Source organism: Astatotilapia calliptera, chromosome 14 (genome assembly GCF_900246225.1).
Source record: "Astatotilapia calliptera chromosome 14, fAstCal1.2, whole genome shotgun sequence".
NCBI lineage: Eukaryota > Metazoa > Chordata > Actinopteri > Cichliformes > Cichlidae > Astatotilapia > Astatotilapia calliptera.
In genome coordinates, this window is record NC_039315.1 from 5,468,568 (window position 1) to 5,490,459 (window position 21,892).

The following is a 21,892-nucleotide window of genomic DNA, read 5'->3' on the forward strand; positions in this document are numbered from 1 at the left end:
ATGTCCTGTAAATAGTGTCCTTGAATCAGACACTGACCTCCTACTGCTTACTCTCGCTAAACTGCTCTGGATGAAGCATCAGCTTAAATGCTTAAGATGTAAATAAAACAGGAGGAGACTGCTGGGAGCACAAGGGCCTGTTTCTAGCAGAGAGGGGGAGAGAGGAGTGAGGCGGCTCTGAGGGACAGAGCCTGCATGCTAACATAACACTGAATGCTGATCAGACTCTTAACGAAGAGACTGCTCATCGTTCTCTGGCGTGAAATAGGATTACCATATGTTGGTTAAAGTCCTGCTAAATGTAAGCCAGCAGTAAATGCTAACAAGGACAAACTGATCAAATAAACTCACTGCGTTACTTAGATAAGGTTGTATTTATGGGGATGGAAATTTGTATAATTTGTAGATTTTAGCATGTAAAAAAATGGAGCTATTTTTAAAGGATGACAAAAAATCTAGAAAATGAATGTAATTCATTGACATTATTGTATCATAGTTTGCATTGTTCTGACCAGCAGTGTCCTGCAGCTCCCTGTGAGCACTTAATGAAAGAGGTTATGGTTTAATGTCAGAGCAGAGAACTCACAGTTGTCAAATATGATTTTGCTCTAATATGCACCATGTGGCGCTGTATGTTTTCTGTGATTGGAGGGTAGTGTCACTGCAGCTGTCACCCCAGCCTGCTCTCTGCTCTGCCTCGGGAAAAAAGCAGCAGAGATACAGATGTAATTACTTGACAGAACAGCAACACTGTATGAAAATGTGACAATTTCATAAAACCCACTGCAGCAAGGGTAACAGATGATACAACACACAATACTGTGCACAACTCTTTAGGCACAGATGTTGGCAGCGAAGCATGGTGAAGCATCCCGCTGTTTTAGTTTTTGTTGTTTTGGGGTTTTTTTTGCAGAGAGCATGTCAAAACTAGAGACTAGAACTACAATTAGATCTTTTATCATGCAAAATAATCAGATCGCTTAAGTTCATTCTGTAGCGTGACAATGACCCCAAACAGAGCCAGAGTAATAGCTTCAGAACATGTACTGAATGTGCTTTATTAAAGGGTTTTTATCAGACTGTGATTTACGTTTACTTCACCTTATGTGTTCATTGTTGAGTAAAAGCTATTGATACCAATTATTTTTATACTATATCCTCACTTCACAGTGAGAATCAAAATCTGTTTCTTCTTTCTTTTGTACTAAACATGTTCTCACACTCTGGAGCCATTTTGGTAACATCTCCAGGCACTTATTTGTCCAATTATTTTTAAGCTATATCTATATTAACTTTAATTTCAGTGATCATAAAAGTTATATACTAGAATAAAAACAGTTTTAAAGTTTTAGAATAGAATAGGATAAACCTTTAATACTGCACAGATGAGAAATTTGGGTGTTACCCAGCTCTTATGGCAAGGGGAATATAAAATATAAAATTGAAAAATTTATAAATTATAAAATTTGCTGACTTTGCACCAAAATGAGGTTCTATGGTCTATGGTATGGTTTTTATCTTTCTATCTCCATCATTGTTTAATTGGTATCAATAGCTTTTACTTTTACTTTTACTGTTAGCGCCGGTGTCCTTCTATTATAGTGATACTAAACAAGGCAGGAAATTATATTTTTATTCTACAAAATGAAATGAATGTATCTACTCTGCAGAAGTGTTTGTGAATTTCAACAGATCGATTAGCTTGCTGCATTATATGTATGAACTGCATTTTTATCAGTTGCAGTTTCACCATCTCAGTGCCTAATGCTTCCCTCTTGTGGTGTCATGGTGGTTAGAAATAAATATGATATGTTATATGAAGTATATAATAAAAGCAAAGGCTTCACGTAAAGAGGGATTGGGACAGCTTTTAAGCAGGGTGACCTGCAGTATCCCACTGATTAACAGCCTCAACTGACACGTTCATGATGACTTTTGCTTTGTTCCCATTCCTCAGATCGATTTTCCCTTTATAAGGTTTGCTAAACCAGATGCTATATTTATGCTAAAAGTGGCCATAAAGAGTAAGGTCAGAAGGAGGAAAGGTAATACAGCAATGAAGAATAAAGGCAAAGTCAAAGACCGATTCCAGCTTTAAAAGCTATCTATGTATTTTTTTGTACATAGATTTATATGAAAAAGATGATCTGATTTCTAGCAGCAAAGGGCACATGCAAAAAAGCATTGGCAGGATAAATTCAGTTAAAGCAGTTAAATCAGTGCAAAGGTACAGAAAAATACTTATATTAGTTTGGAAATCAACAAGCAAAGAAATCCAGATAGATGTGATTTTTCCCATTCAATAGTACTTTTAATGTTCATAATTAAAAATGCTTTTGATTAATTTTGTCAGTAGGAGTAAAAGTTTGATGATTTTTTTCTCAGTTTTACTGCTCCATTAATAATAAGTGTTTAATAATTAATAATAAGTGAATCCAAGTTTTACCCCAATGTTTCCACCATTCCTCTCACCTAACCCTCATTTCCTCTTCAGGCCTTGCCTTTCAACCACACACACCCTCTACAGCAAATTAACAATATCTGAAAGTCATGTCCTTAAGAAATAAGAGGGGAAAATCGAGTTAAGACCCAACACAGGACCTGAAAGGTGCATCTAGCCCTTCAGCTGATTCATCTACCGTTTGCTGAACCCTTGTCAGAAATTGTTAGAAGAAGAAGAAGCTATTCTTAAGGATGGGAAACTCTTGATTGATGGAATCTTGAATATAGAAAAGTAACAATGGATTTTAATCCACAATGTAATGCCATTGGGAAAGCATGTGATTGGCAAATGCATCATTTTTCAGGATAGCAATGATCCCCAAAATACTGTCAGTACAGTAAAAGCATACCTGGATAGAAAAACATACAATAGAACAGCATCAGTCATGGCTTGGCCTCCCCAGAGCCCAGACCTCAATATTACTGAAGCAGTGTGGGATCATTGTGACACGAGAACGGAACAAAAGGCGGACAACACCCAAAGACGTGCTCTGAATATCCTTCAAGAAGCCTGGAAAACTGTTCCTGTGGAAATGACAAGAAAACTAGAACTGAAGAATAACAGTTACAATGCCAAATATTGACTTTCAAGCTTGTTATATTGTTATAAACTCTATTTTACGTATATTTCCATTTATGTTTGCACATGTTCAATAAAATCATTGCTCCTGAGGCAACGAGGAATGGCTAAAGATTTCTGCCACTACTCCATAACAAACATCAACTAAAAGTGTTTGATAAATGCATTCTATTTGCTTTTTTAAAAATCACAAAGTGAGAGATTTTTTTTCAATTTAAGTGAGCATTATGTTAATGTTTTAAATGTCATGGCATAGGATCAGATCGCTTCAAAGTAAATTATATTTTGAAATGTACAATCCCTTAAACACTGTGTCCTGATCTTGAACTAATAACTACTGAGATCTCAAGTCTACTGCATAATAAGACAAACAGCACCATTTAGAAAATTTCTTTTTATTGCAAGTATTCTTAATGCTTTGATGTTTTGTACAGATTTTCATATTTACAGTGATAATTAGTATTCGTCTAATAAATAATACAACTGAAAGTCATTCTCTAGCCTACATGTTTAAATATTGCACGTGCAAAGTATGTATAATATGTGCTTGTCCAATAGATATGCTGTCTTAGCAGCTATTTACAATGTTACATAAGAAACAAATGTGGGATCCAACCACCATGCTACTAAAGAGACACTGTGCGTTTCCCCTCCAAAGCAAACCCTCCACTTCAGTGATGGAGTCATGCAATTATTCTACTGGGGTGAAGACAGTTTAATTACAGCATCACTGCAATAACAGTATCCATCCAAAAAAAAAAAAAAACATCAAATAAAATTTTAATTATTTCTAAATAAGAAATTCGTGATAAAACAGTTTTCCAATTAACCACTACATAACAGTAGTGTCTAGTTCTTATTTGGTAGGAAATGTCCACCAGTGCTGTAACGTTTTCAAAAATAATAGTAAAAGAAAAAAAGCATTTTGATGAAAAACTAAACCAGCGTGACCTACTGTACAAGTTTGTTTAGGCTGCTTTTGCAGCAGTGCTCTTTATAAAGTCTCCAGGGTGTGATAGTAATAAATCATCTGTGAATGAAACCTTTTACACGTTTAAAATCACTTTGTCTGCCATAGGCAAGAAATCTGTTCCTATAAATACACCGTTTAATTATGTGTTCGCATTGCAACTGCTGCTCTGCCAGAAGTGTAGGTAGAGCAAAGTCAACCTATACATTATACATATCCTCATATTTGAACATTCAATATCAATATATTTTCCACATATTGTGAATATAACGCTGAGTCCTGCCTGACAGCACATTCCCATGAGTGTGCAGAGAGGGAGAAACACGCAAACACCGTGACGAGACAAGAGCACGGGCAGTGTGATGTTACTTCACCTCTAGATGGCACTATTGCACAACCTACAACCTTCTGCATCGTTTCACTGGAATGGATGACAAGTACAGTGCAAAAACAATAACAGGAACAAACTGAGTCCGATATGATATACATATTTATGCCAAAAAAAAATGCCCGTTTGATCTTGTGTTTCCATGTAGGAACAGGGAAAAATGTCTATATTGTGTTGTCTGGTTCACCTCGGCAGAGTTCTATGGCTTTGGCAGGAGGGTTGAGAGGAAACAGAAAGGGCCTTTACCGCCTGCACCTGGCATGTTTGTGATGAAGCAGCTGCCTCTACTCCTGCTGAGCCTCCTCCCTGTACCTCTGAACCCGAGTGAGCAGAGAGCACCGACGGTCATGCACACACACAGATACTGTACACTTCAACAGACACTGGAGATATTTCAGACATGGGTTACAGTATTTACAGAAGACACTGACTTGATCGCATGCACTTGATAATAGGGGTGTTTCTGACCCCTGGGGGGGAGTCAGTGCAGGAGTTCAGAGCTGTCCTCGGTGGGAGAGGAACCGTCAAATTATTCAGTGCTGTGAGAATGTTTGTACATCGCCTTAGAGAGTTTGTTTTGCCTCCGAATTATTTAAGAGTGGCACGATTTGACTTCTATCGCTGTAGTCATAAAATATAGTCTTCATTATGGTGAGTACTTGAGTCAGTGAGTCAGTGACATGTTTTTCTTCCACACAAGTTGGGTTCTAGCCTTGAAGCTGCATTTAATGTGCACATGATTACATTTTTCTTATTCTGTCTATTCTGCAGCCAAAGGGCTGCAACTTAAAACTGTTATTAGTATCAATTAATTTGCAGATTTTTTTCTTCAAGCGATCAGAAGGTGTGATCTAAAACTGTCATGTCCAGGGAAATTTCCCAGGATCAAACAGATACAGAGAGCATTATGCATCTTTAAAGAACAGAAATAAAGATCTAGTTATCTAAAACAAGAGTACGAGTGGACTCTTTTAGTTACTCTTGCTGTGAAAAGTAATTAAAATCAATAAGGATTTTTTAAAAATAGTTTATAAATCAGAAGATTTATAAATCAGCGGACTCTGTACAGTTTTGGTTCTGCAGATAATCCAGTCATGTGTGACTGGATTAAGATTAAAATAATGCAAGCTACTTTCAGCTGCTCCCTTAATCACAAGGTGTCACTGCAGCAGGTAGCTCTACATGTTCGATTTGTCAGTTTTTCCATAATGGATGCTCCTCCTGACGCAGCCCTGAAGGGACTCAAACCTCCTCCTGGGATCAAACCTGAAAGTTTTTGTTTAGAAGGCAAATAATGCATAAAGCGCTACACTGTGGAGCCACCCAGATTTAAGTTAATACAGCTGAAAAATCTAAGTGTACCTTGTTAATTTTGAAAAACCCTTTGATTTTAATAATATATACCACATTTATGATGATACTAAACTTTTAAATTTGGGTTTTAGAACTGCTCAGCAATTTTTCACAGCATTAAGAAATCTTTAAATTGATGTGGGGTGATTTAAAGGACAAGAAAAAAAACAAAAAACACCCAAAATTCAAATGAAAAAAATCCACCCTGAAACACTTTATCACTCTCTTGGTGGTGACTTGTCTTTGGTTGGTTGTATTCTTCCTAAACGAGTTATGATGACGATGCCACATGATGGTGTCACAGATGTATTTCCAGATCATAAAATCTTGGTTAAATAAGTATTTAAAACAGTGATATGTTAGGGTTAGGTAGCAGTCCCTTGTCATCAAAGAGTAGTAAAAGACATGGTGCTGGAACTCTGACATGAAGCCTGAATGCTTCAACGCCACAAGACATTTTACTTTTAGATTAAAAGGCAAGATTCAAGTTTTCTCAGCTGGAAAAACGTCTCGCCACTCTGATTCTACCATTATCCTCGCTATTTCCACCTACACATTATGACACAGTTGAATGCAATGGATTCACACCTGTATACCACACACACACACACACACACACACACACACACACACACACACACACACAGTACCTAGAGCATTGGAGGGTGGATTTTTTTTCTGTAAATAGGACTTTTTCTTCACACTCTGCACACTGTTCACCCAACAGTGTCCAGGAAGAGGAAAAAATAACATATTTCCCAATGTTCTCTGTTCTTTCAAAAGACAAGCCCGGAGTTACCATATAACATTTCAGATGCTTGACTGATTGGCTTCTAGGGCTGATGAACTGATGCCAGCACCTACTAGCCCCCAGAGAGAGTAGTTAGATGGAGTGCTGGAGTATTATAACGTGAGAGAAGCTGTGGCCTGTACAGATCCTCCTGCTTCAGTGGTGGCAAGCTTTGCCATCATCTTTTCTCAGGAGCACTAATAAGAGGGCAAATATTTCCTTCCTTCCTTTCTCTCCTGGGAGCCAGACTGCAGCCCTGATAGCTCGTGAGTCTTCTGGTGGGTGACAGATCAGCAGAAGTGCATCACTTTCGGCTGCTGGGAAAGCGAACAGCTCTTAACTCCTGCATCGTTGTCGGATTTTTTATTTATTTTTTATTACACCAGGGAAACAGAGACAACAGTATGTTATGTGTAATGTCAGCCCTTGAGTGTCCCTGTCAGAGTAAAGGGGGAGGAGTCCTGCGCGACTCCTCATGCTGGCTTCATGGTTTTATTGGACGTCGGGTGGAGACGTGGCCCTCGTTCAAAAACACTAAAAACAATTTTAAAAACAGATTTCGTTGATTATTTCGAGCGTTGCTCCTTGCAGTTCTTTTCCAATCAACAGGGACACGACCTCACCCACTGGCATGCACATGCAGGCTGGCTTGTTTCCAGCTCACAGTGGGCACAGCTACTCCATGCCATTCCTCAGCATCTGATTGGCTGCGATGAGCATGACACTGATGATGAATGCCATGGCAAAGGCGCAGATGAGGCTCTTCCTCACGCACGTCTGACGGTTCTTCTTTGAGGGGTGAACTGAAAGAGATGTGAGAAGCGGACAAACACAAATGAAGGACATAAATAAAAAATAAGCAGATTTAAATGATGGTACCACTTTTGCTTCTAATAAGACTCTGGATAAATCATTTATTGTGCCCAGACAACGATAATGAAGAAAAACAGAGGGCTCACTGACACACATCAGACTTTCAATGGTTTATTTTGCTGTGAAGTGTTACTTTTTCAGCTCATTGGTCAACACTTCTCTCCCAGGAAAGATTAATGCCATTCAAAGCTGAATAGTATTACAAAGTGCCCTAAGATGCTTAAAATGTAAGTCTTGCTCTGTTGTCTTTTTTGTGGTTTGGTGTCGAGGATAAGAACTCAGCTTGGACCAAGAGCAAAGGATGGTCCCACGTGGAAAGAGTCCGGATTATTAGAGGGCAGATGTTGAATTCTGGGGCTTGGAGGAAAAAGATCTGAATATGAGCACACCCACGCACAAGAAGCATTCAGGATATTGGCTTTTCCTTCTTTTTTTCATCTTCCTCGCTGGTCGCCTTGCCTCCGTTCCTTTCTTCCTCATTTCCTACCTCATTCCTTCCACTCCTGGTTTGCTATGTGTCCCTCCCTTTCTCACTTCCTTGTTTCCTAACCATCTTCATCTTTTCCTCATATCCGTACCATCTTCATCGGCTAACAAACAAAAGATTTCCCAGCTTGACCCCAGAAGGACACACAAATCCTTTGTGGGTTGCATGAATATTTAATTTGGAAAAATCTGCCAAATCAAATATGTGGTGACTCCTGAATAAGAGAGCAGCCAGTGGTAGCTTCTTCATCTCTCTCTCCATCCCTTCCTTCCTTCCGATCTTCTTCCCTTCTTTGTTTCCTTCCCTTCTTTCTTGAAGCCTTTCTTCTTTAATTTTTTTTACGTCTTCGTCCATTACTTCAGTCTCTTTGTGAGCTTCCTTGTTTTTGTGCCCTCTCCCTTCCCTTCATTCCCATCTCTAGCATTAATTTCCTTCCTGTCTCCCCACCTTCCACATTTCCTTCCCAGCTTCCTCCGTTAACTTATAACTTATTAACAAACCTACTTCGAATTGGGTTCAGCACATAAATATAATTTATTGTGAAATGTTTTACTATAGCCGAGAACAAAAGAAATAACCCTGAGGTGTGATCTCCCATAGGCCATGACAAGGAGAATTATTGCTCTGGATCCCAGCTGAAAGAAGCAACAGAGAGGCCCACTAAGCCACAACTCAGCGGTCCAGACATCACAGCAACAGCCAAATTTCACAAAACAGAGCCCAATTAGTCTAGCGGCTTTAAAGTGATAGGAGAATCTTTAAGCTAAAGATTGGATTATTTAAATAAATAGCATGTATTCTAACATTTCCTTTTAACTCTGTCAAACAGGCTCGCTGTACCTCGTTATATATCAACTCTTTTCCTGAAGCACCTTTAAATAACTCCTTTACATGAGATATTCAGATAAAACCAGCAGAAACGGGTCAGTAAAACCCAAAGAAAAGTACAGAACATGGACTGGAGGAGAAAAACAGATTTTAATAAAAAAAGTATTTTTAATGATTTCACCTATTGTGCAGCTTACCAGAGGGGAGTTTCAGAGCTCGGGGGCTCAGACTGAAAAACCCACCCAGTCACCTTTAGTCAGGAACACCAGATTCATGGCTAATATAGTCTAATACATGCAAAAAAATCCTAATTACCTTCTCAAAGGTAATAATTTTCTTTTCTTTCTTTCATTTTAATTGAAACTGTCTGAAAGGTAGCAATTCGACTCTTGAGCCATTTGAAAGCTGCAGTTTGTGCTGTTTTTTAACCGCATCACACTGAGAGAAGGTTTTAATATTTTTTCTACTCATTCACATAAACAGGAAGGAAGAGTATTATTGTATAATAATGAGCAGTGAGGGGGTATAATGTGTTTGGGGGAGATTTCTGTATTTCATCGAAAAACCTCAAACTCAGGATTTTAAAATCTCGTCTCCATAAACCCTGAGTTTAGACTAAAGGACAGGATGCTGAACTGAAGGTCATGAAATGGGATTTCAAACTGACACACATTTTCACAACAGCAGGCCAGGTTTTTACTTCTGGCTCGATCAATTTCTTTCCCTGACCAGTTATTTAGCAGCTCATCCTCCCTGCAGTGAGTGAAATGATTTTCCGGGCCACAGTAATTAGGGAGGCTGAGCCAAAGACCTGCAGACACACGGCACTATTCTTAACTTTCACACAAAAAAGTCATCAAAAATGCTTCTTGAGTGCTGCTCCAAAGAAAATGTGGAATGTGGGACAGAAAAGGCTGCATCATTTTTGGCTGAGGTGGTTTCATTACTTGGCAATTTTGAGCTGAATAATTATTTTCCAGGCTTTCAAATTTATATAAAACTTGTCATTTTATCCACATCTTAGACCACAAACTGAAATGCCAAGGTTACATAACCCAACACTGGGTGAGTGAAGAGTCTAAATGTGGTTTGCTCCTTGTACACAAACAATTTAGGGTAGTTTTCTAAGAACAGATCTTTTGGCTGCTTCTTTTGAGGAACAGCATGCTGACACCGACAGTTACTCACATTCACAGTGTCATCTGTTAGACATTTGTGTCACATAGATGGAAATTAAGGAGCTGGTAGAGAAATCACTCTCCGCTCAGTATTACCCTCCATAAACCTGTTTCCCTAAATCTTAATCTACTGCTGACACAACATGAAAGTCTTCATCTGTTACAAAACAGCGCTGCTGGCAGGTGAAATGATCTTTAATTGTTTTGCAGTTTCAGTGGAGAAGTGCACCATGAGTCTTCAGACAGCTAAATCTTCCTGTTTCCCATTTTTTCACGACTTCCACCATCTCTCTAAGCTACTATTTCTTAAAGACATTTTGGACAGTGGAAATTGCAAGCTGGAAGTGCTTTTAAATCTTTTTCATAGCCTTCCCCGGCTTTGTAGTCATAAATTTGCTTTCTTTTAAGTTCTTCTTCTTCTTCAGAGGAGCCTGTGATTGTTGAATGTTACCACAAAGGCAGTTTATCCCCAACCAGCTCCAAACAAGTCAATTAAATCTTATGGCGTTAATAGAGTTCAGGGACTTTACACATGTCACAATTTTTGTTAAATCAGTTTCGTTTAAAGTCTTGCTTAAACAAAATCTGCCCAATCTTTCACATACATCTCTGAGGATGAGCTAGCAGGGTACAAATGGAAAGAACATGTGTTCAGCTGCTGGACTGAAGATGGGAGGAGAGTTGTGGTCTAGACAATCGTTCTAAGTCCAGTCGGCCTCATAAAACACCTCTGCAGCCGCCCAGCCTAATGATACAACTGCCAAATATCCACAGAGGACTTTCTCCGGGCCACTGTGGTCTCAAGGTAATAAAGTGCTCGGTGGCTTAGTGGCTGCTGACTAATGCATTCATCCTTCTGTCCTTATCCAGCGGGGTAACTTTAGCTGACATCCATACTGTGTTGGTTTAATTTATGACACTTCCACTTGTTACTGTTGTGATGCTGATTTCCAAACTGCTATTAAAAGACAATCAAAGAGCATTTGCAGACTATGATGCAGTGATTCTGTATTTGTTTGTATTTGTTCAGCTACTAGCAACATTTCTTCTTGTTCAGTACTGAGAAGAATCAAAATACATTGACTCCTGCAGAAAAGTAAATGTGTGCTTGACTGCTTGTAAACACCATGCATTTTTAATTAAGAAGGTTTAAGAAATATTGAAAAGGTAATAGATTCCCAACCTCATGGCTACAAAAGAACGGTGGTGCAAAAGTATGATTTGTCACAATAAATATTATAAACATATTTGTCACAAATTAAATATGAGCAGGTCAGGCTGTAGGCTGCAGTTGAAGAGTTGAGGTTTAATAAAGCACACAAAATGCTTTAATAATAATAATGGATTGCATTTATATAGCGCTTTTCGGGACCCCTCAAAGCGCTTTACAATACCACTATTCATTCACTCTCACACACTGCTACAGTTGTAGCCACAGCTGGCCTGGGGCGCACTGACAGAGGCGAGGCTGCCATATGGCGCCATCAGCCCTTCTGGCCATCACCAGTAGGCGGTAGGTGAAGTGTCTTGCCCAAGGACACAACGACCAAGACTGTCCGAGCCAGGGGCTCAAACTGGCAACCTTCCGATTACAAGACGAACAGCCAACTCTTGAGCCACAATTGCCCTGAAGCCTTTAGCAGAATCTGTGGTGCAAAATGGTGATAAAGGCATTAAAAAAGGAAAGCGAGTTAAAAGAGAGTTTTGAGGGCTAAACTGGGAATTGCTGCGTAATTTAGTTGCTTTTTAGTTGAACCTGTTAAATGTGTTCCAGGGGGATTTTTCTTTTATGCTGAAAGCAGCAACAACAACGCTGATATTTTGAAAAAGTCAGAAATCACACCTTACATAGCGCAAGTGCACAAACTAACCAGCGTATGCAATATAGAGATTCAATATGCCCTTAAATCTCCACACCTGTGAGGCAGCTGTGACATTCATGGATCGCAGTTGATTTCCACACTTGCAAGTGGCACTCTGGATGGCTGCTGCAGCTCCAGCATGTTTCTCCGCACTTTATGCTATTGGTGCAATTTGTTCAGCAATGAATCAGCGTCTGGTGAACTTCTATGGATCAGTGGTTACATTTTTTTCCAGTTGTTTTTCAGCCTCCCACCATATTGATCCAGAACGAGGAAAAGCCAGAGGGAAATCAACTGCCTCTTGTGCTACCTCATATATCAGAAAGCTGAAGTAATAAGCACAAGTGTAGCATGATGAATCGTATTCAGTATGAATCACACCATGACTTGATGTATCGATTTCTCCATGACTGAGCACTTTTTTGGTGTCCCTGTGTGGCAGGTGGTACTTGAAGACCTTGGGCTCAATAGATTCTGCAGTGGGCAGCCTTAATCATAAACCTAGTAGGGTCATCATGTTGTCATCACTCTACACCAGTTTTAAGAGCTTGATAAAGTGCTTGTGCAATCTTTGTCCATTCTCAGTGACACCAGTGTTGGCCTAGTAAATCCCTTTTTTATTCACAGGCACGTGTGTTTGTGAGAGACATTAAAGTCTCTTATGCTTCTGAGAGTCATTTTGGTCCACAGAAGAAATATAAACGGCCGTGGCTACAAAGACAAATCTCAACACATTGGAATTTAATTCACACAGTATTAACCTAAGAGACTGATAAGCACAGACTCACTGCATAACGAAGCAGGCTGGGACGCTGCTTTGGGACATGTAGAAGCTGCTGGTGTTATGACTCAGATTTCTGTGCTTCTAAAAGTCATGTTTCTGGTGTTGAAACACAATAGATGCCATTTTTTAATCTGCTTTCAAAACACACATGGAATCAATTAATTTGCACATGCTAAAATGTAACAAGGCTGAATAGACACATGAGTTTAGGTGAGAAACTGGGGAAAAAATTCCAAAACATAACTTTTTATGTGCAGTTTTGAAGAGGCTGAAGCTTTTTTAAGTGGGGAGCAGAAGATAAATACATTCTAGTAACAAAGTTTGCTTGAACATATCTCTCGCTTGCAGAGCATCTGTTCAGTTACAGCCAAACAGATGATTATTAACACGATCCCCCCCACATACATGCTCAGAACTGCCTGGCCTGAATGCCGAGTGCTGTGACAAAACACTGCCAAGTTTCATTTCATTTCAAACTGCAAATGTTTTATGCAAATTGAGTCACTTTGTGGTCTGTTTAAAATGTATTTCTCTCAGCACCCAAAGCAGAGATGACTGAAAGGGATGATTCATCAAATCTGACTCCAAACCTGGCATTTAAAAAACATTTTAAATGGTTTTGAAAGAAACAATTGCATTTCCTGTTTTTATGATAAGAGTGAAAGTCTTATAATACGCTCTGCTGCTCTGATATCCATGAATCTTGGATGGATCTTGGATAGTTCTGCAGAGTGAATTCATGTATATTTCATCTGTGCCGCTTCTAAACAGGTGACCAGCTGACACCAGTTCCCACGAAAGCCCCCAAATTAATAAATCAGCAGGTGTGCTGTGACTGTGTTGGCTTTAGATCTCAATGAGACAGATCAAATTCTTCCTGACAGAATGGATTACTTTCTCTGTCTCTACCTACACACGACTAGCCCAACACACACACACGCCGGCATATATATATATATATCTTCGTGCCTATGTGCAAAGCCAGCTCAGGGAATTCAGCTCACCTCCCTCAAACTCTGTCTGACAGTTGCCAGAGTTTTCCTTTAGGCTTTCTTCCTCATTGATGATGATGTTCTCAATGTCCTTCATGGTGAGGTGGTCACGGAAGGCGCAGAACAGGATGTGTTTCAGCTCCTCCAGGGTGATTCTCTGCATGTCGAACTGAGGGAGAAAGAGATGAGGAGGAGATTTTTAAAAAGAAAGAGACCATTTTCTCTTCACATAAATAAGCTTGCCGTACGTGCCTGGCAGGGTAGTGCGTGACACAATCCTTCCACTAGGAGTTCCACTAGACTGCAAACCTCAATAAAACATTACAAATACAGTCTCTATCGCCCTAAGCTGTGGAGTACAAAAAAGAAAAAAATAAATCTGAGTAGATTTTTGCTTAGGGCGACTTACAATAAGTGATGTTCCCTGTAAGAAAGGACAAAAAGTTCAAATGAATAAATCACTCTTCATGTTCCAGTACGTCCCTGTACATCTTACAGATGTCACTCCTATACATTTACTTTAATCTGAGCATTGCGTAACGCTGATGCATTGATTAAATTGAATGAGGTAGAGTTATGTTCAAAGAGTGGCTGATTTATGGTTCTGTTTGAGTGTTTACAGACACACCCACTTTTAAACCAGAGGTGTCTGAAGGTCAGATCAAGAAGATCTTGCTGGCGAGCGATGCTTTGCTGGAAAGCAGTGCTTTACTTAGGAGCAGTAGGATAATTTAATTTACTTTTTATTCTGCAACAAGAAAAGCTTCAGAGCCGGACTATGATACAAACCTGACTCATAATGAAATCACAAAGAGCAGTGTGTCCCGAGCCAGTTGCGAGGACAGCGAGTTCCTCTGAATTCGTCTAAACGCTTGTATAAACTCACTGATATTTACTTTCAACAAAGGCAACGTATATTGTTCCTATATTGATGTTGTGTCCATTGTGCACACTGTAGGAATAAAAATTTGGTAACACTTTTAGTTTATAGAGCTACAGAAAAGAATGAATGGATTAAGAAAGTCATGGTAAAAGCAAAATGCATCTGCTTTCAATTCCCAGGTTTCATGTATCAGGATATTACAAAATTATTCTGGTCTTAAATTTTGGTAAGTGCAGCATCAGATTAACAACAGATAACATATTACACCATGTCATTAAGTATTAAGTATATCCTTACTGCCTCCATGGGAATTAAGACATGAGTAGCTGCCAGATGCTGCTATTCAAATTCGCTTTAATTAACTGATCATCAGCAAGTGTGATCACCTCTATAAAAGCAGATATTTTAGCAGTTTGCAGGTTTGGTGGATTCAGGTGTGTGCCAACACAATGCTAACGAGGAAAGATATCAGTAATTACCTTACAAGTAAACTGAAGTCCATCATTCTGCAGTGAGAAAGATTATTTAAGAGCACTGAGTTACAGTCGTTCAGTCTTAGTTATGCTTGATCTCACCACTGCCTTTCGACACTCTTGATTATGATATTTTAATCCAAAGCCTTCATAACTGCTTTTCATCATATCTAAGGACCAGAACATTTTATGTTTCAATTCAATTCAAAAATTGAGGGGTTCCGCAAGGGTCAATTCTTGGTCTGCTACTCTTTAAACTTTACACACTCGCACTTTGTACTATCATAAAGAAATCATAATATATCTTACCATTCTTATGCAGAGGATATTTATCTGTATCAATCTATAAAATGCACATTATATGCATAGATTTTTTTGTCAGTGTACTATTTCATGTAGAAGAGTGTGAGCTCTCTACTCTGGAGGAGTACTCTGTTTTGACGGTCTCTCTGTAGCTCTGCAGAAACCAGAAATATTTGTTGTTGTTCCAAAAATGCGTTCATTTTTATCCCCCCCCCCCCCCCACACACACACACACACACACTTCAAAACATATTGAAAGTTTGAAAATTCTCATCTCAAACTGGGAAAATGGTCCACGCATTCATTTCAAACAGGTTAGACTACTTTACTCAGTGGTTATCACCTTTGCCGCTGTTGTCAAATACCATGGCCTTGAACACATCAGGTGGTTAGGCCTTTTCTCTGTTATCTGTATTACACACTCACCGCGGTACCCAGGACATGCATGGATGGGAACTGCCCCAGTATGACCCTGAAGTTGATAAGCTGTGTAACAACAGCTGAGCCAAATCAGTGGAGCATAAAAAGCTACGACAGGCAGAAGCACAAGGAGATCTAGGAAGTCAACGTTAACGGGACACCAGCTCTGTCTTCATTAAAATAGTAGCAATAACAACAATGATAACAGTGAAATAATTGCAAAAGTTCCACTGTTATCTTTATAAACCTAAAAAAAATTAAGCAGAAAACTCTGTTATATTAAACCAACCAAATATTTTAAAAAAAACTTAATTAACATAAATAATTAATAACAAAATACAACATCGGCCCAAGTCATTCTATTACAAAATAATTTCATTTTGCCTGCTCTGTGGCCTCATATGTGTTAGTATGGAGTGCACAAATTCAAACTGTGACACTAGTACAGTAAAATGACCAAATATGACACATCAATTTGTAATAAACATATAATCTTTTTAGATAAGGAATCATGTCTCATCAAGTCTCATGAGCTGAATGAGTGTTAATCCTGGTCTCCTGTTTTTTTTTTTGAATTTATGAGACCGAACAGTGCAGAGGGATAGACAGGAAAGTGGGGAGAGAGTGAATGACCTCGGGCTACAGCAGTCCCCGATCTGTCTTCTTTAATGCAGACCTGCTAGTGAAGAGAGAGTGAAGTATGTGCGTGAGGAAACAATAAGGTTCAAATACCTGGTGATATCAAAAATATGCAATCAACAATGATCCCATTCTTTTAACAAAAACAGGAAATAAGATGATGGAAAATACAACATCAATACGCATTTACATAAAAAAGAAATGTAAATGCATATTCACATTTTTGATGATCATAAAAGGCTCTCACTGAACATGTTGTTTTTGAAACTTTGTGAACGAGGTGAGAAACACCACATCTCTCTCTGCTATACAAATACAGTTTTTATTATTAACATAATTATTAGTATAAACAGAAAGGTTTCCATTCTGGTTCAGTCAAGCAACTCCAGAGAGCTTCTTCACAGACCATATATATATATATATATCTACATCTATCTATGTATCTATCTATTCATTCATATAGAGTTTATATGATTTACTAAATTTATCCAGCTTCTCAACACATTTGATCTCAGTTTACAAACACCAAATCCAGATTGTGTTTGGTGCACTCGGTGATATTATGATGAATGACACTCGTCCAGAGAGTGAAGGGTAACATTCACTGGACTTTCTGGCAAGCCCACTGCATAAATCACACTTGGACACTTACCATCGATGAGATTTGTTATCGCTCAGCCTTCTCAGAGTGAGCTAATGAACACTCGCACCAATCACACCTCAAATGTTAATCAGCCTTCATGAAGATTTATTATCAGAGGTAATTAAAATTTTGGGTCAATGTTTCGTCTTTTGTTTGCCGGCTCATTAATCAAAGGTGAACGTAAATGTAAATGTTGGCAAGACAAAAGTAAAATAAAGTTATGCAACAATAGACTAATAAATCACATACATTGTGAAATGTAATTTAAAAGCAGGTACAGTTAATCCAGTGGAAATGTAAATATAACAGTGACAGAAAACATAAACCCATAAAAAGAAGGTACAGTTACTAAATATTTCCCCTGAAACCACCAGTACAACTAAAGGTTTATACCAATACAACAACTGATACTTCAATATTCTTCAGTTATTTGATTTTCTTCATTTTACTGCATTTTTGTGAAAAGACAGAAGGAGCAACACGATGCAGCACCAGGGGCCCGTTCTTCGTACGTCGCTTACTACATCCAAGATCAAATGACACATCCAAGATCAAATCATCGCGCTAACCGTGAGCTCGCTAATCCGGTTCCCCGAACACACCTGCTGTTGACGATTACTACAGCTGGACGCAGGAATGTGACATCACTGGGTGTCGTAAAAGGGGCTACGCATCGATAGTAGAAACATTGATCGGCAACCCGCTGATTGGTCGGCGAAAATGTCGAAGGGGCGTGCTCGGTATTTTCCGGCAGCAGAGCAAGAACTCATGAGTGAGGGATTTCAGGAGTTTCAGAGTTTAATTAAAACGCAAGAGAACACTGCAAAGGCTGCAAAAGCAAGGAGAGAGGGCTGGCAGAAAGTTGCTGACAAATCAAACTCGTAGGTAATTTAATAATAATAATAATAATGGATTGGATTCATATAGCGCTTTCCAAGGCACCCAAAGCGCTTTACGATACCACTATTCATTCACTCCCACATTCACACACTGGTGGAGGCAGCTACGGTTGTAGCCAGGCTGCCATATCGCGCCATCGGCCCCTCTGGCCAACACCAGTAGGCGGTAGGGTAGATCTATCATATGACACTATATTGTCCAATATCATATGGCATTATATTATATTATAATATGTTATATTATATCCCCTTTCACATTAGAGCCACAACAGGACCCACAAGAACATGGGAACAAGTAAAAGTGGAATACAGGAGTATTCTACAGAATGGTAATATTTATCTCTTAGATTGCTTTGCGTCTCTTGGCAAGGTAATACTGGCCTGTAATACTCTGTTAGTTTGTTCATAACAGCAACCAAGAAAAGGGCAGAGGAAAAAAGACAGGTGGTGGTCCTGCACCCCCTCGTCAACAAGTTGGTTAAGTAAATAATACCCTCACGGGAAAATCGATATCTCTCTATGAGCACACTGTCGCGCTGAGCTAAAGGATCCTGTCTGTCCCGCAATATACGCTGAATTCTGAGGACTCTCCTTATCAATCTTGCACCTTCCGCAATGGGTTGGTCGCGTATACGGACAGGACACTGGTGTCAAGCCAGCCTCCAATTCGAGACTTGCAGTCAAGCCAGCCTCCAGTTGATTTTACGTTCCCTGTGTATTCAAAGTATTACGGGAATGGATGTGGAAACCAGATTTCAAAATAAAAGCCAACTTCGAGTGAATTAACAGATATGTTAAGAACATAATAACATATAATTTAGGCTTCTTTTTTTTTTAGAAACTCTAATGTTACATCTACATGACACAGCCTTGTACCCTAATTGTGCCCTGTCAAGGCCATCTTATTTTGGATTTCAAAGTAAAAGCCCTGTGAATCTTCATTTTTGAACTACTCTTTCAATGAATTCATAATGCTCTTAAAAGCAAAAGTCGTATTTCCAAATACTATTTGAACTTTGTATCAACACTTTCCAACCGCAGTCTTTTTCACAGTAATACCATATCAAATAAATTCTTTCTGATTTTGCTTTTCATAGTAATGGCCCTTTGAAATTGCCGATATTTGACTTAATCTTCTAACGATTCAAAATGCTCTAAAATGGAAAATTCCTGTTTCCACAGGGTAATTCCACCTTAGATCAACAGTATACAACCCCACAGTGATACCATATCAATATCAAGTCATTCTGATTTTGCTTTCAAAAATAAAAGCCCTTTCAAATTGTCCATAATTGACCTAACTTTCAGTGATTTCAAAATGCTCTAAAATGGAAAATTCCTGTTTCCACAGGGTAATTCCACCTTAGATCAACAGTATACAACCCCACAGTGACACCATATCAATATCAAGTCATTCTGATTATGCCTTCCAAAATAAAAGACTTTTCAAATTGTCCATAATTGACCTAACTTTCAGTGATTTCAAAATGCTCTTAAATAGAATTTTGCTGTTTCCACAGGGTAATTCCACTTTAGATCAACAGTATACAACCTCACAGTGATACCATATCAATATCAAGTCATTCTGATTTTGCTTTTCATAGTAATGGCCCTTTGAAATTGCCGATATTTGACTTAATCTTCTAACGATTCAAAATGCTGTAAAATGAAAAATTCTTGTTTCCACAGGGTAATTCCACTTTAGATCAACAGTATACAACCTCACAGTGATACCATATCAATATCAAGACATTCTGATTTTGCTTTCAAAAATAAAAGCCCTTTCAAATTGTCCATAATTGACCTAACTTTCAGTGATTTCAAAATGCTCTAAAATGGAAAATTCCTGTTTCCACAGGGTAATTCCACCTTAGATCAACAGTATACAACCCCACAGTGACACCATATCAATATCAAGTCATTCTGATTATGCCTTCCAAAATAAAAGACTTTTCAAATTGTCCATAATTGACCTAACTTTCAGTGATTTCAAAATGCTCTTAAATAGAATTTTGCTGTTTCCACAGGGTAATTCCACTTTAGATCAACAGTATACAACCTCACAGTGATACCATATCAATATCAAGTCATTCTGATTTTGCTTTTCATAGTAATGGCCCTTTGAAATTGCCAATATTTGACTTAATCTTCTAACGATTCAAAATGCTCTAAAATGAAAAATTCTTGTTTCCACAGGGTAATTCCACTTTAGATCAACAGTATACAACCTCACAGTGATACCATATCAATATCAAGTCATTCTGATTTTGCTTTCAAAAATTAAAGCCTTTTCAAATTGTCCATAATTGACCTAACTTTCAGTGATTTCAAAATGCTCTAAAATGAAAAATTCTTGTTTCCACAGGGTAATTCCACCTTAGATCAACAGTATACAACCCCACAGTGACACCATATCAATATCAAGTCATTCTGATTATGCCTTCCAAAATAAAAGACTTTTCAAATTGTCCATAGTTGACCTACCTTTCAGTGATTTCAAAATGCTCTAAAATGGAAAATTCTTGTTTCCACAGGGTAATTCCACTTTAGATCAACAGTATACAACCTCACGATGTTACCATATCAATATCAAGACATTCTGATTTTGCTTTCAAAAATAAAAGCCCTTTCAAATTGTCCATAATTGACCTAACTTTCAGTGATTTCAAAATGCTGTAAAATGAAAAATTCTTGTTTCCACAGGGTAATTCCACCTTAGATCAACAGTATACAACCCCACAGTGACACCATATCAATATCAAGTCATTCTGATTATGCCTTCCAAAATAAAAGACTTTTCAAATTGTCCATAGTTGACCTACCTTTCAGTGATTTCAAAATGCTCTAAAATGGAAAATTCCTGTTTCCACAGGGTAATTCCACTTTAGATCAACAGTATACAACCCCACGGTGATACCATATCAATATCAAGTCATTCTGATTTTGCTTTTCATAGTAATGGCCCTTTGAAATTGCTGATATTTGACTTAATCTTCTAACGATTCAAAATGCTCTAAAATGAAAAATTCTTGTTTCCACAGGGTAATTCCACCTTAGATCAACAGTATACAACCTCACAGTGATACCATATCAATATCAAGTCATTCTGATTTTGCTTTCAAAAATAAAAGCCCTTTCAAATTGTCCACAATTGACCTAACTTTCTGTGATTTCAAAATGCTCTAAAATGAAAAATTCTTGTTTCCACAGGGTAATTCCACTTTAGATCAATAGTATACAACCTCACAGTGATACCATATCAATATCAAGTCATTCTGATTTTGTTTTCAAAAATAAAAGCCCTTTCAAATTGTCCACAATTGACCTAACTTTCAGTGATTTCAAAATGCTCTAAAATGGAAAATTCCTGTTTCCACAGGATAATTTCACTTTAGATCAACAGTATACAACCTCACGATGTTACCATATCAATTTCAAGTAATTCTGATTATGCCTTCCAAAATAATGGCCTGTTGAAAATGCCCATAATTTACCTAACTTTCAGTGATTTCGGAATGCTCTAAAAAGGAAATTTTCTGTTTCCACAGAATAATTTCACTTTAAATCAACAGTATACAACCTCACGATGTTACCATGTCAATTTCAAGTCAGTCTGATTTTGCTTTTCAAAATAAAAGCTTTTTCAATTTGCCCATATATGACTTACTCTTGGAGCGAATTCAAAATGCTCTAAGATGGAAAATTGCTGTTTCCACAGCATAATTCCACTTTAGATCAATAGTATCCAACCCCACAGTGATACCATATCAATATCAAATCAGTCTGATGTTGCCTTCCAAAATAAAAGACTTTTCAAATTGCCGATATACGACCTACTCTTTTAAAGAATTCAGAACGCTCTAAAAATGAAACTTGCTCTTTCCACAGGATGAATCCATGTTAGATCAAAAGTGTACATCCACACCATGGTACTACTTCAATTTCAAGTCATTCTGATTTTGCCTTCCAAAATAATGGCCTGTTGAAAATGCCAATAACTTACCTAACTTTCAGTGATTTCGGAATGCTCTAAAAAGGAAATTTT

General features: G+C 38.2%; 1 protein-coding gene across 3 annotated transcripts in view; it reads right to left on the reverse strand.

Annotated features, from left to right (window-relative positions):
- Positions 1-6,931: 6,931 nt before the first annotated feature.
- Positions 6,932-21,892, reverse strand: part of caln1 (calneuron 1) — a 62,989-nt gene continuing 48,028 nt past the window's right edge. For all 3 annotated transcript variants that reach the window (XM_026191994.1, XM_026191993.1, XM_026191992.1), the window contains 2 exons: positions 13,600-13,756; positions 6,932-7,386 (listed from right to left, as the gene is read on the reverse strand). In XM_026191994.1, coding sequence (XP_026047779.1) covers positions 7,259-7,386; positions 13,600-13,756 — 285 coding nt within the window. In that variant the 3' untranslated portion in view covers positions 6,932-7,258. The remainder of the gene's footprint in view (positions 7,387-13,599; positions 13,757-21,892) is intronic.